Source organism: Colobus angolensis, unplaced genomic scaffold, assembly GCF_000951035.1.
Source record: "Colobus angolensis palliatus isolate OR3802 unplaced genomic scaffold, Cang.pa_1.0 Scaffold48, whole genome shotgun sequence".
Classification (NCBI taxonomy): Eukaryota; Metazoa; Chordata; class Mammalia; order Primates; family Cercopithecidae; genus Colobus; species Colobus angolensis.
In genome coordinates, this window is record NW_012118265.1 from 10,364,858 (window position 1) to 10,383,382 (window position 18,525).

At 38.3% G+C, this 18,525-nt stretch overlaps 1 protein-coding gene across 3 annotated transcripts in view; it reads left to right on the forward strand.

The window, feature by feature from the left end:
- Nucleotides 1–6,510, forward strand: part of TIPARP (TCDD-inducible poly(ADP-ribose) polymerase) — a 32,268-nt gene extending 25,758 nt beyond the window's left edge. For all 3 annotated transcript variants that reach the window (XM_011959014.1, XM_011959015.1, XM_011959016.1), the window contains exons 5-6: nt 3,486–3,764; nt 4,445–6,510. In XM_011959014.1, coding sequence (XP_011814404.1) covers nt 3,486–3,764; nt 4,445–4,892 — 727 coding nt within the window. In that variant the 3' untranslated portion in view covers nt 4,893–6,510. The remainder of the gene's footprint in view (nt 1–3,485; nt 3,765–4,444) is intronic.
- The last annotated feature ends 12,015 nt before the right edge of the window (nt 6,511–18,525 follow it).

Here is an 18,525-nt window from a genome sequence, read left to right on the forward strand (position 1 = left end):
AAATAGCCAGTCTACCAGGGTGGAATAGGTAAATGCAATGATCCTATCTACCCTAGAGTGTGGGGCTGAAGGACCTAGTAGGGAGAAAGATGAGGGGAATTGGTTCCAAAAAGCATATTTTAGAAGTAGATTCCAGAGGCTATGATCTTAGCCAGGGAGAAAGTTTCTTTTTTAAGTGGTTTTTGTTTTGTTAAATCTTTAAAACTTTTTTAGAGACAGAATTTCCTCTGTCGCCCAGGGTGGAGTGCAGTGGTATGATCATCATAGCTCACTGTAACCTTGAACTCCTGGGTTCAAGTGATCCTGCTGCTTTAGCCTCCCAAGTGGCTGGGACTTACAGGTAGATGCTGCCATCCCCAGCTAATTTTTTCCTTGGTAGACACAAGATCTCACTGTGTTGCTGAGGCTGGTCTTGAACTCCTGTCCTCAAGCAGTCCTCCTGCCTCAGCCTCCCAAGTAGCTGGGATTACAGGCATGATGTTTTGTTTTTAAGTGTTTTTAAATGCAAAGGGTCAACAACAACAAAAAAAAACCAACAAAAAAACATAGGTGTTAAAGAGGCCACAATTCTCAGGGAATCAGTGTCTAAGAGTGGAAGGAGTGGGGTAGGAGGTTGACTTAATGAATTTTCTACAAATTCAGCTGTTTTTAAAAGGTTTCTCTTTTTAATGGGACTGATAAACAGGAGTTTATTCTTTAATAATCTTAGAATACTTGAATTGAGACTGCATAAGCAAACAAAGCTTAGGGGTTTGGGGGTTCAGTGCTTTCAGCTGAAAGAACATTTATCCCATGCAGTCACCTCATGGTCATGAGAATGCCTGGCACAGTTTCTTTAATACCCCCCGCAAAAGGATAAAATGAATTAATTTATATTTCATCTCTGAAATTGATTTGGTAAACATCTTTCAAAATGGTAAGGGGAAGGAGGGAGATAATAAAAGGTGACTTTGGATTCTGAAAGTTCATTCTTCAGAGATCCTTGTGTAGAAGCTCAATTCCCTTTGACTTTGCCTCTCTAGAGAAGGCTAGTGTCAGTCTGTGAAACGTGCAGTATATCTTTGGAATACCCATGAGGTGAATACAAACTCATCATTCTCAGAAAATAAAGGCACATTTGTAACTGCTTGAAATATAGTTTTTAACCCATGGCAACTAGAGTGTTGAAGCCCATCAGACAGATGTGTATATGCATTTTTATGTTTTAGGCAAGTTAGGATGTTGGCTTGTTACAAGTAAGCATTTATGGGTTGGAATGGATGTTAAGCATATACATAGTCCAATTTAATATGTTAGAATGGATAGGATTTATTTATCTCGGCTCATCTTCAAGCATATGTTAGTAATAACAGACCTCCATCCCCCCCCCCCAAAAAAAAGGAAAAGCTGTATTTGAAGCTTTCATTTTGTGGAACGGGTCCATAGTAGTGATATCAGAAAGAAAAGGGGCAGAATCTCTTCTGTTGTCACGGCTAGGTTTGCTGTACAGGCTGACAGTCTGAAACCTCTAGGGAAGAGTGTTTGCAGAGAATCTTACCTTTCTCCTTCAAACCAGAAGACTGTATTGGTAACTTCAACCCCTGATGATAATAGAAAGCCTGGTGGGCTGGGGACTTACCCATTTGTTTGCAAAGCTGGATAGAGGGAAGAGCTATTAAATAAAAATAAGGGACTTACATTCTTTGCTTCCCTGCCATTTCTCCAGAATAGTGATGGCTTTTTAAGGAGTTACAGATATTTGAGAATCTGATTAAAGCAGTGAGGCCTCTCTTCAGGAAAGTGTATCAGTGAAAAATGTACCATTGTACCAGAAAAATGTATCAGTACTGAGGATCCAAAGGAATCTGCGTGGGCTCTGAGAAAATGCTACAGAGGACAAGAACTGTTGTGCCTTTCGTTGTGAAGGTTGGATAAACCAGCAGCACTTTAAATCTGTCCCTGTACTTAAAAGCACCTTGGAGATTCAGTAAGCCCTGGATCCACCCATCCAGGACACTGTCTCACCAAGAGACTTTGAGGCACATTAAATTGAAGGCATAGTCACTTGTAGAAGGTGAGGGTTAGAGATGGCAGTCATGCTTCCGTAACTTTTAGCTTCTTGAAAGTCATCTCTTAAAAGACTGTGTGTTGATGATGATGTGGTGGTGGTGGTGGTGGTGTCAGGCAAAACTAGGTTGGAATCCTAGTGTCCTGTTGATCACTTTCTAGCCTTGTTTTTAAAAAAGAAAAAAATATAAATTGTGAAACATATGGAACTGAAAAGAGTATGAAATTAGAAACTATCTAGATGGGCCTGGCCTAGATTCAGATTCTGTCTTTGCTCTTTGCCAGCTATACTTGGGCAAATTATTTAATCTCTCTAAACCTCAGTTTCTTCATTTGAAAAGTGGGGATAACCAAGTCATCTTACAGAGTTATTGTGACAATTAGTGACATTGTATGTAAAAATGACTGGCACATAGTATTAATTGGCTATGATTATGATGAGAGAGATGGTCAGCTATGCTCTTTGGAGATGAGACACACAAAGCTGTAGTCTCTGTGTCACAAAGCTCTTATGAAAATTTCAGTTTCCTAATCCATTTTGGCACACATTATTACTTCCTCGTGACCAGTATGTGCCAATGAGTGTTATAGCACCTGGCCCTGAACTAGGTCTCAGGGTCAGGATTTCCTTGCTCTTTACTTGTTCTCTTTTTCTCCATTTCAAAAATGGCCAAGAAATATGATTTAAATTTAAGCAAATCTAGGCATGAATAAGTAACTTACCAAAGCTGCTGCTTATCTAAAATCATTGTTCAAAATAAAGACATGAATTTAAAGGCTCACGGATATGCATTCTGGTGTCTAGAGTTTATAGTGATTAGCTCCATCTTAAGCACACTCAAAGCTGTAAAAGTTGGATAGTATTGGTGGTTTTGTTTCTGTATGTGATCTTGGAAAATGAAGCAAATGTCAAATATTTATCAGCATTCAGGTCCTGTTCCATAATTTTTGTTTGTTTTTATACAGAAATTAAAGTAGCTTTTTTTTCTGCCTATAAGCTCCCTCCTTGCTTCATGCCTTACTTTGTCTCCCACCCACACATCCTTTGGTAATGAAATCTTTTCTGCTTAGTATCAGCACATTTGGAAGAAAACTATAACAAAGTTTCTTTAGCTATAGGTAATAAAGAGGAGTCTAAGATTCAAAAGTAAAGGTATTTGTGAATTGGCTCTTGCTTGTTTGCCTTGTAGCTATACATTCCAGAGTTTTCTCCACAGGAAGGAGGCCCAGAGAAGACTAATAATAGGTTATTCATGTACAGGCAATGTTTGCTGTAAGACTTTTTTTTTTTATTAAATAGATAGTATTTTTTATTTTTTAAATAAGCACTTAAGCTATATAGATTATAATATCAAGTAGACACTGATATAGAACACTATAATGTGAGGCGTACTTAATTTTTAATGTTTTACATTGATGTTTCTTCCTCTCCATTTTAGGACACTTGGTGGGGTTCCCACACAAGCTCCTCCACCTCTTGAAGCAACTTCCTCATCACAAATCATCTGCCCAGATGGGGTCACTTCAGCAAACTTTTACCCTGAAACTTGGGTTTATATGCATCCATCTCAGGACTTCATCCAAGTGCCTGTTTCTGCAGAGGATAAAAGTTATCGGATCATTTACAATCTTTTTCATAAGACTGTGCCTGAATTTAAATACAGAATTTTGCAGATATTGAGAGTCCAAAACCAGTTTCTTTGGGAGAAATATAAAAGGTGAGTCAGATGTGTGAAAAGTTCAAGACAGCTTTATTGTAGCTAATGTCAAATGAGGAACATAATAGTAAACGTTTGCGCAGAATTTATGTTCATATTTTCTGTGTATTAACTGACATATAATCCTCATAACAGCCATAAGTAGGATTATTACAGTTTACATTTTACAGAGAAGAAACTGAGTCACAGAAAGCTTACTTGCTGCAGGTCATGCAGCTATTATGATACAGTGCTGGAATTTGAACCCAGGCAGTCTGGCACCAGAGGCCTTGCTCTTAATCTCTTTACTGTGGTGCCTCTCAAGTCAACAAACTAATGTAGTACAAAGGGAAGGAATACATTTAGATTTCAGGAATCTCAGAATCTAAGAGACCCTCAGATTGGAGGAATTAGGCAAGGAGGGCATCCGGAGGAAGGAAAACACATGAGAACTCTTGATAGATTTAAGATGAAAGAGAAAGCAAGTGAATGATTGGTGGAGAAAGAAGGAAAAGGGCTTTTCTACAGTGGAAAGATAAGTTTCCACTTTTAATGGGATCTTTGATGGCATTTTGCCCTTGATAACTAGTTTAATATTTCCTACTCATTAAAACCATAAAGAGAAGTTTATGACTACATCATGCCTGTTAAATTGACCTGTATTTCATCCTTCTGAATTCCCTGTCTGTTCTTTCCATTAGGAAAAAGGAATATATGAACAGGAAAATGTTTGGCCGTGACAGGATAATAAATGAGAGACATTTATTTCATGGAACATCCCAGGATGTGGTAGATGGAATCTGCAAACACAACTTTGACCCTCGAGTCTGTGGAAAGCATGCTACAATGTTTGGACAAGGCAGTTATTTTGCAAAGAAGGCAAGCTACTCTCATAACTTTTCTAAGAAGTCCTCCAAAGGAGTCCATTTCATGTTTCTGGCCAAAGTGCTGACGGGCAGATACACAATGGGCAGTCATGGCATGAGAAGGCCCCCTCCAGTCAATCCTGGCAGTGTCACCAGTGACCTTTATGACTCTTGTGTGGATAATTTCTTTGAGCCTCAGATTTTTGTCATTTTTAATGATGACCAGAGTTACCCTTATTTTGTTATCCAATATGAAGAAGTCAGTAACACTGTTTCCATTTGAAAAATCTTGGTACTGCTAAATTATTTGATATGAACTCAATCCAGCATTTGTAGCAGGTTTCGAATGGGTGGGACTGGGTGGGGAACAGCATTGGACATTAATAGGGCACTTTTCAGACCCATTTTTTAAAGTGCTAGAAAATGGTTTTTTTTTAAAAAAAAATACAAGTTTTAAAATGACCACTTACTCTTTAATTATATACTAATTATTAGTGTATTCAGTGTGGAAAAGACTACAGATTACATACTCTTTTCATTCACACTTGTACATATAGACAGCAATGTTATTAGGAGCATTAAATTGAAAAACTGAACAGCCTAATTTAAATGTGGCTTGGGCCTGATAGAAGTTTGACCAAATGGAATGGAGGCTGTGAGCCATGTGAGGATTCTATTTATTTATTTACATTTGACAAAACTTACAGGAACTAGTACTACCATGCATATTCCCTGTCCAAAGCTTCACTGCTTTGGTATAAGTTCATGAAATTCTGGTGGGTAGAAAGAAATTTTTATTTCTATCGGTAGTACTAAAATGTATCAGCCAACCAGAGAACATCAGTGACTTTAACTTCTGCAGAGTTTGCCCCACAATTCAGAGTTCTGTTTAGAGGAAGTTAAAACAACAAAAAACCATTTGAAAAATGTTTGTCACCAGCAAAATTTTTCACTAACTAGTGATATGAAATGTGATTTTTGTGTTGTTAAACTTCAACTTTGGAAAAAGTCTCTTTCACTATCATCCATTCCAATTTGAAGGAGTTGGACAGCTAATTCGGTTAAAGGCAGTCTTCAGGATTAGAAGTATTACTTTCTTTTGGGGTTCCAGACCTCGCTTGTGACTGCAAGTTTTAGAAAAAGGAAGTACATCTGCAGCCGAATTGCTAAGGTTATATTACTGTGTTTTGCACAAAGTATATTAGCAAAAGTATTTGCTGGAATTATTGGTAGATGGCAGTTCCACTCCTACACCTGCTGTGTCAGATACAACTGGGTTCCCTGGCTGACTCTACCTTACTTACACTACTTACTTAATAGAAACACAAACTTGGAAATTGTGCCAGTGGCCCAGCACAACGTTTGGTGAATATGCTGTTTCCTCAGTTCAGAGAGGTAGCAACTAGGTATACTCCTTATAGAAAGCAAATACCTGGATTTACAAAAGTGAGAGTAGTCGTTCACAAAAGGATTCACCATGGAATTCTTTCAGTTGCCAAGCTCTCCTGGTATGTTTGTGGTTATATCATTTACACAAAACTTTTCAGGAACTTGTGTTGTTTAAGCAAGATGTATCTGTACTGATGTCTCAGTGAATCAGTCTGTTTATAAAGCACTTATCAGGGCTTCCACACAGTTATTTATTTTGCCCTAGTTAATCCTGTTGTTTGCTGCCATTGGCATGAAATGGCCAACTGTGGCTGTTACAGTTCTTTCATTCAATTATAACTTGTAAACCAGTGACTCCTAATCTTTTTCAAGTTAAGACACCTTACCATTGCTTATTTGGTTTTATGAGACTTGTTCCTTTTTTTCTCCCTAAGGAAAAAGAAAGCTTTATGACATATTTATTTTTTTAATAAAACTAAGCAAAAATAAAACTTATGGTAATTCTTTAAAAATTTGTTGTGTTTTGGTTCCATTTAAGATCACTGGATTAATACATAGTTGGTGATCTGTAAACATTGATTGGTTGGGTAAATGTATGATTGAGTGACTGAATGAACAGACCTAACCAGAACTTGCTGCTTAAACTTTTCTGCAGTGGGAATATGCAGAAAGTACATTATCTAGCAGTCCACTATCATTCACAAGAGAAGAGTCAATATTTTATTTTGCAGGTAATACTTGGAGAAAATGGACAAGTTTTTTGTTTGTTTGTTTGCTTTGAGACAGAGTCTCGCTCTGTCACCAGGCTGGAGTGCAGTGGTGCGATTTTGGCTCACTGCAACTCCACCTCCCAGGCTCAAGAGATTCTCCTGCCTCAGCCTCATGAGTAGCTGGGATTAAGGCAACTGCCTCTATGCCTGGCTAATTTTTTTTTTTTTTTTAGTAGAGACAGGGTTTCATCATGTTGGCCCAACTTCTGACCCTCAGGTGATCTGCCCACCTTGGCCTCCCAAAGTACTGGGATTACAGGTGTGAGCCACTGCACCCGGCCTCGAAAACTTTTTGAGCATCAACATGATACTGAAAGACAATGCTCATTGAAACATATCAGATTCTGGATTTTCAGATTAGGAATGTGCAACTGGGAAATACACAAATACTTAAAAACCTGAAATCCGAAACACTTCTAGTCCCAAGTGTTTCCCGTAAGGGAAACTCAACCTGTATCAGCAGACAGCTGCAGAGAAAAACATAAGCAGGTTGTCCCCTTCACTGGGTGTGAAGAAAATATAAAAAGGAATTGTATCGCCAGGCATGGTGGTTCATGCCTATAATCCCATCTTTTTTTTTTTTTTTAATTATACTTTAAGTTCTATGGTACGTGTACACAATATGCAGGTTTGTTACATATGTATACATGTTTTGGATGCTGAGGCAGGCAGATTGCTTGAGCTCAGGAGCTTGAGACCAGCCTGGGCAGCATGGTGAAACCCTGTCTCTACAAAAATAGAGAAATTAGCTGGGTGCAGTGATGTGTGCCTGTGGTCCCAGCTACTCAGGAGGCTGAGGCTTGAGCCCAGGATGCAGAGGTGCAGTGAGCCAAGATTGACTAAATAGAAACTCAATACCATACTGTCAGTTTAAATGAGAGGTTTTTTCCTCCTTCATTTAAGGAAAATAAGATTACTGCAAATGTTTCTAGAAATCCTTAGTTTGAATCTAACAGTCAAAACACATTTTAGAAAATCCTACATAGTACTTTTCTTTTTTTTTTTTTTTTTTGAGACGGAGTCTCGCTCTGTCGCCCAGGCTGGAGTGCAGTGGCGCAATCTCGGCTCACTGCAAGCTCTGCCTCCCGGGTTTACGCCATTCTCCTGCCTCAGCCTCCGGAGTAGCTGGGACTACAGGCGCCCGCCATCTCGCCCGGCTAGTTTTTGTATTTTTTAGTAGAGACGGGGTTCACCGTGTAGGCCAGGATGGTCTCGATCTCCTGACCTGGTGATCCACCCGTCTCGGCCTCCCAAAGTGCTGGGATTACAGGCTTGAGCCACCGGGCCCGGCCACATAGTACTTTTCTAGAATCTAATCCATACCACATATGTTATTGCCATTACCATGTGGTTTTAAAGAAAGAACTTAAGCTCTTCTATTGTAACTAAACTGTACAGCCTTGAACAAATCACTTAACCTTCCACATGGTTAATTTTCTCATCTTTCTCGTCTTTGACTTTTTTTAATGACTATAAATGATGAGACTGTCTAACTTTAAAACCCTATATTGCAAATTTTTTTTGTAAAGTGTTATACAAACAACTTACAGCGTGTACTTACAAATTAAAAGCCAGATACATCTTCCATTAAAAGATAGTTTTAAAAACAGTCCCATCTAGTTTATTGATTTAAGTACTCTTATTACAGCCAAGTTGAAGAAATTAAACTGCTTTTTACCTTCTTTAACTTTCTAATCTTAGTTACTTGTAAGTTATTGTTATAGAAAGAAAAAGATGCTATTGAAAGGTTTCATCAGCATTAATTAGTTGGTCTTATTTTATTGCTGAACTCACTTCTTCACATATCTTTTGGAAGACTTAACTCCTGTATAGAACTGTCAGATGGCAGCTCTTTTGAGGCTTTAATCTTACATGAATGGAAGTATTTGTGTGGTAGAAGTGTTTTATGAACACTTGCCAAATTCTTCAAGCTAGAGGAGCACTGCCCAGCCATTTTAAATATGTCAGTCTCATCGATTATCATAGTAATTATTAATTACCTAATGATTTATAAAATGCAGAATGACCAAAAGCTACCAGGAATTCAATGATTTTTTTTTTTAAATCAAACTTGGATTACTCATCACAAATGTATATATCTAAGTTTGATATGCAGGATATACTTAGTCTATAGGCATATTTGATGCTTAAATGGATTAACAGTTCCTTATGATAATTCCCATATGCTGCTGGTGTTCATAGTTAACAGGCTAGAACCACTGGGCTAGACTATTTATTAATGTTTCAATAATTTCCTTTTGTAACTAGGTGCATGTCCTTAATTATATCCAACCTTAAAATAGCCTTAAATCAGATAGCTAATAGGTTCAACCCAGTTCAAGAGCCTCTAGCCCTTTTAATGCTTAGCAAGTCTTAGGTGCTGAATTGTCTATTTGGTGGGCCTCATGTTAGATACATCAGAGCTGCTCTTCAAAGTGTATCACAGTATATTAAGGATCTCATTTAACAGGTCTGCGTCGCAAGAGTACACTAAACAGGTGCTACACAGCACATGATAATATAGTACTCTTCAATAAGAATAAGAAATTATTGTGCAACCATCAGTTTATAAATTGTTTTTTGAACAGCAGTGATAGATTTGGGGCATTGGACAAAGGTCTCACTTGAATGTCGTGCATTTTATAGTATTTTGGTCAAGAGTTAAGTCATAGTTTCTAAACTGGGTGTAATTAACTATTCCCTATAGGAGTAGCAATCATGAGTCTAATTAGCATTAGTCTCAGTGATCTAAGCTAATTGAACCCAGTATATATAAGCGTTAGTTCCAACCACTCATAAATGCAGCTGGATTTCTAAATGCCAGTTTCTATCCATTACTATAGATTTATGACTATATTTTTCTGAGCTACAAGTTTGTAGTCTTATTTATAATTGTTGATAACATAGGCACATACAAGTCAGTGCTAGACAAGAGTGGGAATGCAGATTTTATGAGTCATTGTTAGGGGAACTCAGTTTTGTGATAAATTAGTGTCATTTACTTATCACAAAGCAATGGCTTACTCACAAGCCTGCCCAAGAAAGTTATTTGCACAATTTGCGTATGTGGCTTGTGGGCTAAGATAAAGAATGTAAAGCAGAAGAGTGCCTGGCTCTTGATATACAATCAAATTTTAATGAGTGGTAGTAAGAATAGCAGTAGTAGCAGCAGCAGAAGGAATAGTAAGTACTGTGGTAGGCCGAATAATGGCCCACAGAAGTGTCCAAGTCCTAATCCCAAGAACCTGCCAATATGTAACCTTATATGGCAAAAAAAGCACTATTGATTAGTAATCCCGACTCCTGAGGTTATCTTTTAGTGAGCCTAGTGTAATCACAAGGGTCCTTATAAGGAGACAAGTCAGAGATGGAAAGATGCTCTGCACTGCTGACTTTGAAGATAGAGGTTGACACCATGAGCCAAGGAATGCAGATGGCCTTTAGGAGCTAGAAAACGTAAGAAAACACCTTCTCCCCTAGAGCTTCCAGAATTAATGCAGCCCTGCCAACACCTTGATTTTGGGACTCTGACCTCCAGAACTGTAAGTATAAATTTGTGTTGTAACTGTAAGTATAACTTTGTGTTGTTTAAAATTGCTAAGTTGTAATTTGTAATAGCTGCAATAGAAAACTAATATAAATAGTAAAAATAATAGTAATGATATTGGAGAATCATCAGAGAACTGTTCCAATACAAATTAATAATTAAAACGAGCTCTACAAATGTGAAAAATTCACAAAGCCTGTTGAAAGTGTTAAAAGTTGTGTGAAATTCCAAGAGAGTAGACTACCGGTGGCTTTCCAAAAGTGGTACATCTACATGCGGAAGACAAACCCCATTTAAAGTAAGGTTTCTTCAAAGAAGCAGTTAAATACTGAATAATGGCAAGCACTACAGTTAGTCAGACAGCCCAGTAAAACAGATCTCTTGTGGAAGATGGGGGAAAACGCAAATTGGTTAGTGAAAAAGATGTAGGATGGAAAATCTTAGCATTGAGATTGTCTAATAGTAAATTTACTTTGCAGATTCAAGCGTCCTTTAGGTGTTTTTACGTGGGGAAGAGAACCAAGCTAGTTTGAAAGTTATTAACTAGCTAGGAGCCCAAGAAATTCCTTTCTCCGGGATATAAATTAGCTTTCTTAAGCTTAGCAAGGTACAGAGTTTTCTTTAGCCCCTTGTTCATAAAGAATATTATCTTTCGTAAAGACGTTGTTAAGGTCTCAAACCATATTAAGAATAATCCCAGCTCTAACCAGCTTTTTATTGTTCATAATCAGGAACTTCTTACCAGAGGACCTCATTTGAAGCTTTGCTTTGAAGGATGGGACATCCACTTAACTTTGTTCTCTATTGTACCTTTCTCCAAAGAATCTTGTGGAGAAGGTCACGGTGATTAGATTGTTTCAGTAAAGACACATAAAAGTATCTTAAATTATAATTAATATAATGAATTCCATATCTCTCCTAACAGAAATCTAGAACAGATTAATTCAAGATTGATTAATTCAAAGGTGCAACATTTCCAGGGATTCTGTGTGATTCTCTTGGCTCTTCCTTCATGATTGCAAAGACTGTTCTGGCTCCAAATACTACATCTCGTTTGCAACATCCAAATGTAGAAAGGGATGATCCTCATGAAGTGCCTTTTTTTTTTTTTTTTTTTTTTTGTCTTATAAGAGTTAGAAAAACCTTACAGTAACACTCTAGTGGACTTTTATTTATGTCTTGCTATCCCGGGTTGCATCACAGGACCATGCCTAAACCAGTCCCTGGCAAGGAGACAGATTCATTATGAATGCTTTGAACTAACCAATATTTACTCCCTAGGGAAAAGGAGTTATCCATTAAGCAAGTGGTCACCCATACCTGAACAAGATTGGGCTTCTATTTGTAAGGGAAAAAGAAAATACAGTTTGGCCTACAAGCCATAATTTGCCAATTCCTATGCTACTGCAGCATTTTACAACTTCCCTGAGCCTTCTTATGACCACCTGGGAGTGTGAAAACTAGATTCTGGACCCTTTCTCAAACTTCCTGAATTTTGACAAGCATATTAGATGATTCTTAAGAACCCTATGCCCTGTGAGGCCCTCTCCCTCATATTGTGTGATGGAAAAGACAGAGGAGCCCTCCACACTAAAGTAGATGCTTCGGCTGTTTCTTATCCAGACATGGGCTCACAAGAACATTACTGCTATGATTGTGTCTGAAAAAGCCAACTGACATATAACTGAAACAATTTTTGGGATAATAGAACTCATAGGTGCCAGACACTGTTCTAAGCACTGTTCATTCATTAACCATTTTAAGCCTCATAACTTTGTGAGGTAGGTACTGTTATTATTCCCATTTTACTGATGAACAAATTAAGGCCTCAAGAGGTTAAGTAACTTAACCAAGGTCATATAATAAGTAAATAGAGGAACTCAGTTTAAACTCAAGCAGTTTGGTTCTGGAATTTGTACTTAGAGTCACTGTAGCCTGCTTCCACCTATACTATATACCACTTTCATTCAATTCAGATAATTGAACCCAAAGTTAGTTTTTGATTTGTTACTTGAGATGTTCAGGTACTGTTTCAACTTTTTGCTTCTAGCTCCTACTATAGAAGTGCTTCTAACTACAGGGAAAGCATTATTATTTTTTTATCTTGTTTTTGAGATAGAACCTTTCTCTGTTGCCCAGTCTGTAGTGCAGTGGCGTGATCATGGCTCACTGCAGCCTTGACCTCCCGAGTCAAGCACTCCTCCTATTTCACCCTCTTGAGTAGCTAGGACTACAGATGTGTGCCACCACACCAGGCTAATTTTAAAACTTTATTTTGTAAAGATGAGGTCTTACTATGTTGCCCAGGCTGGTCTCCAACTCCTGGGCTCAAGCGATCCTCCTACCTTGGCCTCTTGCATGAGCCACCATGCCCGGCCTACTTTTTAAAATCTGATTTCCATTCCCTCTCTGTTCTGTATTAGACCATATTCAGTTTAAAAAGAAAATGGAAAGGCTTTAGGAAGGCTGTGCCTTCATGGCCAATGTTATTTGTGAAGGCATGCCACAGTGCTTATATTTTCCACTCAGGGATCAGTGATGGATCATGAAGCTACTGCAAGAAGACTTCCACCATTGCACTGACACACCCTCCAAGTGAAGGCAGTCCCAACCCTGCTGTTCTTGTTCAACAGAAACCTCCCATTTCTGGAGGGTGAGAAACCAACTGGCTCCAAGAGTGGCAGATGTTCAGTCTCTTACTGGGGTGCCAAGTGGATTGAAAACTTTTCTGACTAGAGTTTTCTGTCACAGGATAGCCAAGCACCTAAAGGAGCCAATAAAGGCAAAGGGTCACTTACAATTACCAATACCCCTTTTCATGAGTTAAAGAGTTGTCTGGATGGCACTTGGTCCAGGAAATAGAACAGGGCATTTTCTCCAGAGACAAAAGGAAACAATAGGGTGAAAAGGGTAGAAACAATATTACGGAAGCTTGGTTACATGCTTAACAAAGGTCAGGATCAATCCCAAACCTGAAGATGCCAGTGTCAGAGCCTATAGTTGGGCTGGGTGGAAGCGAGAGATCAGGACTTGGAAATGAGTTTTGTTCTATCCTTTTCTCTAGAAATGGGGGGAAAGGGTATCTGGCTAATACACAAAAAAAGTCAGAAGCAGACAGCTGGCAGACACGCCTATAGAATTCCCAAGATAAAGAATTTAGAGAGCTTTAGCAGCTTTTCAGACAGTTGCCACAGGGCCTCAGAAAAGCCAACAAGTAGGTAGCAATGGCTGTAGTGATAGTGACCATTATTGTTGGTGTGATGATAGTGGTCCTTCATGTTGATGGTGATTGTGATGTTCATGATAGTAGTGATGGTGATACAGCTGACCCTTGAAAAACATGGGAGTTATGGACACTGACCCCTACACAGTTGAAAATCCACATACAACTTTTGACTCCCCCAAAACTTAACTACTGTTCACCAAAGTCTTACTGATAGTGCAAAGTTGATTAACATATATTTTGTATATGTATTATGTACTGTATTCTTACAATAAAGTAAGCCATAGAAAAAATGTCATGAAGAAAATTATAAGAGGAGAAAATATATTCCCTGTTCATTAAGTGGAACTGGATCATCATAAGGTCTTCATCCTCATCATTTTCAGGTTGCGTAGGCTGAGGAGGAGGAGGAAGAGGGGGTTGGTCTTGCTATTTCGGGGGTGGGCAGAAGCATAAGAAATTCATATGTAAGTGAACCTGTACAACTCAAACTTGTATCTTTCAAGAGTCAGCTGTATAGTGGTGATTGAGATGGTTATGGTGGTAGTGGGGGTGGTGATGTTCATGGTCAGGGCGATCAAGCAGGTCATGATGATGGTGAAGGTAATCATAGTATTGCTATTGGCAGCGGTGGTGGTGAAAAGGGGAGGAAATCTAGACACATAGGACTTGATTGAGAAAGGGGTTTAATAAATGTTTTATTGACCCAGTTCCAGCATAGAGACTTGTAGAAGGGAAGTACAAAAATGTTGACCTTGATCTCTGCCTAATAATTCAATCTAATAACTTTGGAGTCAAAAGTTTCTATTGTTTGTTTAGGGAGAGATAGTGACCTATAGTGAATGGCATTTTTATTTAAGATACTCTTAGCTAATGGGCTTCTTGATTTTGAAAGTGAAGTTTTTGCATTCACCCCATTCTTGATGGAAAGAGGCAGGGTTATCTTACTGTACAACTCCAAGGGAGCATTCATTATTCAGTTGTCAGTGTGAATGGCACCCCCAGAAAAGTTTAGTGCCCAGACTGCAGCTGTACTCATGGCCTTGGCATAACAGAGTAGCCTGCAGTAGTCTGAGAAACTGGGGGCTGGGGTCTGAATTCAGGGAACATTTAGGAAGACAAAGTTTTCTGAAAGGAAAAGAATAGTACTAACAACAGGGAAACAGGCCAGGCTCAACACTGGACAGAATTATTAAGACATTCCCAGCAATGGGCAGCAGTCCATGAACTTAGGAAGGGCATTGTTTGATACCTAAATTGTAAATTCTTTCCAGTTCTTAATTGTATTTACCCTGTGTTATTCACAAGTCTTTTTTTTTTTTAATTATACTTTAAGTTCTAGGGTACATGTGCACAACGTGCAGGTTTGTTACATATGTATACTTGTGCCATGTTGGTGTGCTGCACCCATCAACTCGTCATTTACATCAGGTATAACTCCCAATGCCATCCCCCACCTCCCCCCTCCCCATAATAGGCCCCAGTGTGTGATGTTCCCCTTCCAGAGTCCAAGTGTTCTCATTGTTCAATTCTCACCTATGAGTGAGAACATGCGGTGTTTGGTTTTCTGTTCTTGCGATACTTTGCTGAGAATGATTGTTTCCAGCTGCATCCATGTCCCTACAAAGGACACAAACTCATCCTTTTTTATGGCTGCATAGTATTCCATGGTATATATGTGCCACATTTTCTTAATCCAGTCTGTCACTGCTGGACATTTGGGTTGATTCCAAGTCTTTGCTATTGTGAATAGATCCACAAGTCTTAAGAAAGTCTTACAATAGTTACTTTTAGAGTCATGTAGATAAGGAATAGATAAGCCTGCAGGTGACAGAGAACTGAGCCAAGAGAGGGACATTAGGCAACCAGAAAAAATGTAACATAGCAGAAGAATTCAAGTACTGCTCTAGGCTGAATGTTTGTCTTCCCAAAATTCGTATGTTGAAATCAATCCCCAGTATGATGGTATTTGGAGGTGGGGTCTTGGGGAGGTGATTAGGTCATGATAGAGCACTCAGTGGGATTAGTGTCTTCATAAAAGAGACCCCAAAGAGCTCCCTCTTCCCTTCTGCCATGTGAAAACACAGCGAGATGATACCTGTCTTATGAACTAAGAAGTGGGCCCTCACCAAATCTGCCAGCACCTTAACCTTGGACTTTCCAGACTTCAAACTGTGAGAAATAAATTTCTATTGTTTATAATTTCCCAGTTTATGGTAATTTGTTATAGCACTCTCAATGTACTTGGACAGGACTTTCTACAAAAAAATCAGGGGCATATACTAGCTTTCCCATAAGTGGGATGGGAGGAGTTGAATTATTTTATTGATATATTAAAGAAAAGGATGACCCTGGAAAGCTGGAGAACTTGGAGATATATAGGTACAATAATTATATTTATTGAACATTTACTATGTGCTAGGCTTTGTAGTAAGTGCCTTATGTGCCTTATCTCAATTCACCATTAAGAAAATAAGGCATACAATAAATTATTTGAATCAAGAGAATGTAGCCAGTAAGTGACAGAGCCCTATTTAAACCTAAATCTGCTAAATTCCAAGCTCACACTCCAAATTATTGATCACTAAATTTTTTGACTATACATTTCTATCACTGAAAACTTTGGGAGCATCCACTCCAATGTATGTATATTTATATATTCATAAATTATATATGTATTTTCTCCATTAATAAATACATTATAAAACAAATACAAAAATAGAAATAAATTAAGAAATAGATTAATATAAAATAAAAGATAAAAAGATTTTTAAAAAAGAAATGTTAGTATTTTCATATTTATTAAATATACACAAAATACTTTTTTGTTCTCACTAAAAAATATTAATAGTAGCTGGAAAAAGAATATCCCAAAGACACGCCTTAGTAGAAGAAGTCCATCACTGGCTGAGCTTACTAAATCATAATACCACTTTTTCATTCTTAATCTCCTTAAGCAAAAATTTCTGTTGAAAATCAGCTAGCAAACATTCCTATTTCTAGATGTCTATCAGTTGTCCTTGCAAACTAATAGAAAAGTGTATTTTTATAAATTTTGTTTGTTTGTTTTGAGACGGAGTCTTGCTGTGTCCCCCAGTGGAGTGCAGTGGCGCGATGTCAGCTCACTGCAAGCTCCGCCTTCCAGGTTCACGCCGTTCTCCAGCCTCAGCCTCCGAGTAGCTGGGACTACAGGCGCGCACCACCACGCCTAGGTAATTTTTGTATTTTTAGTAGAGACATGGTTTCACCATGTTCCCAGGATGGTCTCAATCTCCTGACCTTGTGATCCACCCGCCTTGGCCTCCCAAAGTGCTGGGATTACAGGCTTGAGCCACCGCGCCCGGCGTATTTTTATATTTTTAATATATCTCTTCAAATTTTACTGAAACTCTTCATTTAGATAGCTTTTAAATGAAAATTCTGCTTCCAAGTGTTTCTAAGAATGCAGATATGGACATTTTTATGTGATAATACTTTTTAAGAAACAATTACATAAAATGGAAACACAACATTATTTTTCAAAATTTATCATAGTAGGTTTCTTGTGAAATTACATAGGTCTTTCTCACTCACTGTTTAAAAGTGTCCTTTTACCTTGAAAAGACAGTTTAAATTGTGAGTCTTTTTTCATTTTTCCCCCAAAATATCTTCTAGGTCATTAGAATCAGCTACTTGTCGTCAGGGGGAAAAAAAAAGATCAGCAACTTTGAGATGTGTGTTTTCATAAAATAAAAATATCATGAGATAACCTGGGTGTAATATAAAGATTTTCATGGGTACAATTCTCCTTCCCACTGTCATCACCCCCTCTCCCACAGTCTTATAACATTTTGCAAAAGTGGAGCTATTTAGGACAAGGTTTGGCAAATGTTTTCTGTAATGGGTTTGATAGTTACTCTTTTAGGTTTTGTGGGACATATGGTCTCTGTCACAACTACTAAACTCTGCCATTGTCTGAAAGCAGCCATAGACAATATGCAAAAGGATGAGTACGCTGTGCTCCAGTAAAACTTCATTTGCAAAGATAGGCAGCAGGCCAGATTTGGCTCAGGGAACATAGTTTGCCAACCCCTAATTTAAATTATATAATCCTAAACCCACTCAACCAAAAGCAAACAAAATGCAATATGTTACAACACCCTGAAAGGGAGAAAAAGGGTGGGCACCTCCCTCTGCTCCAGGAACCTCTTATTCTTTCTGGAGGGTCCTATGCCTACTGTACATGATACGTGCTCATTCAACAGACAGCCCTAATGAGAGTGTTAAAATATGAGGAAACAGCATTTTTTTCTTCATTTTTTAAAGATAAAAATAAATAGATGTTATAATATTTGTGTCTTTCAATTGATCATTATATGCACCCCACTTTCAAGATACAGGCTTAAAGCTACTGCACATCTTCCTGCAAAAGCCGGTCATTGCGGTAAAAATGGTAAAGGTACACAGGACCTTTACTCTCTTCTTCCAACTTTCAGATGTGAGGCACCAGTGTGATAGCTTGGTGCCTTCAAGGATGAAGTTCAAGTGTTTCAGAGATGAACTAATGGATGAAGAAACAGAACAGGGCTTGTGGCTCTTGGACAAACATTTTAATCACCAGACAAGGTCTATCTAGACACGGTCTGGAAACCAGATGTGTCAAACACTGAATAAATAATGTTTCCTTAGTGAATGACTGCAGAGACCACAGCGAGGTGCAGAAGATTTGGTACCCATTCTTAAGGAATAAGGTTAACATAAGTTTAACTTAAGACGAACTAAGACAGACATATAAAAATATAGTCTGTCTGCCAAAGTGTCACTGTGCATCACAGACCCACTCCCAAGTGAAGGAGGGAGGAAGTCACTCTGACTTAGCAGAATGGTGTATTTCACCATCTCTAGGAGATGTGTTACCTGAGAAGATATATGATAAGGCACCAGATTTTTTAAATTGTGTTCTTTCACAGATAGCCACAGTGGCAATAATTTAGTTGATTTGATCAAG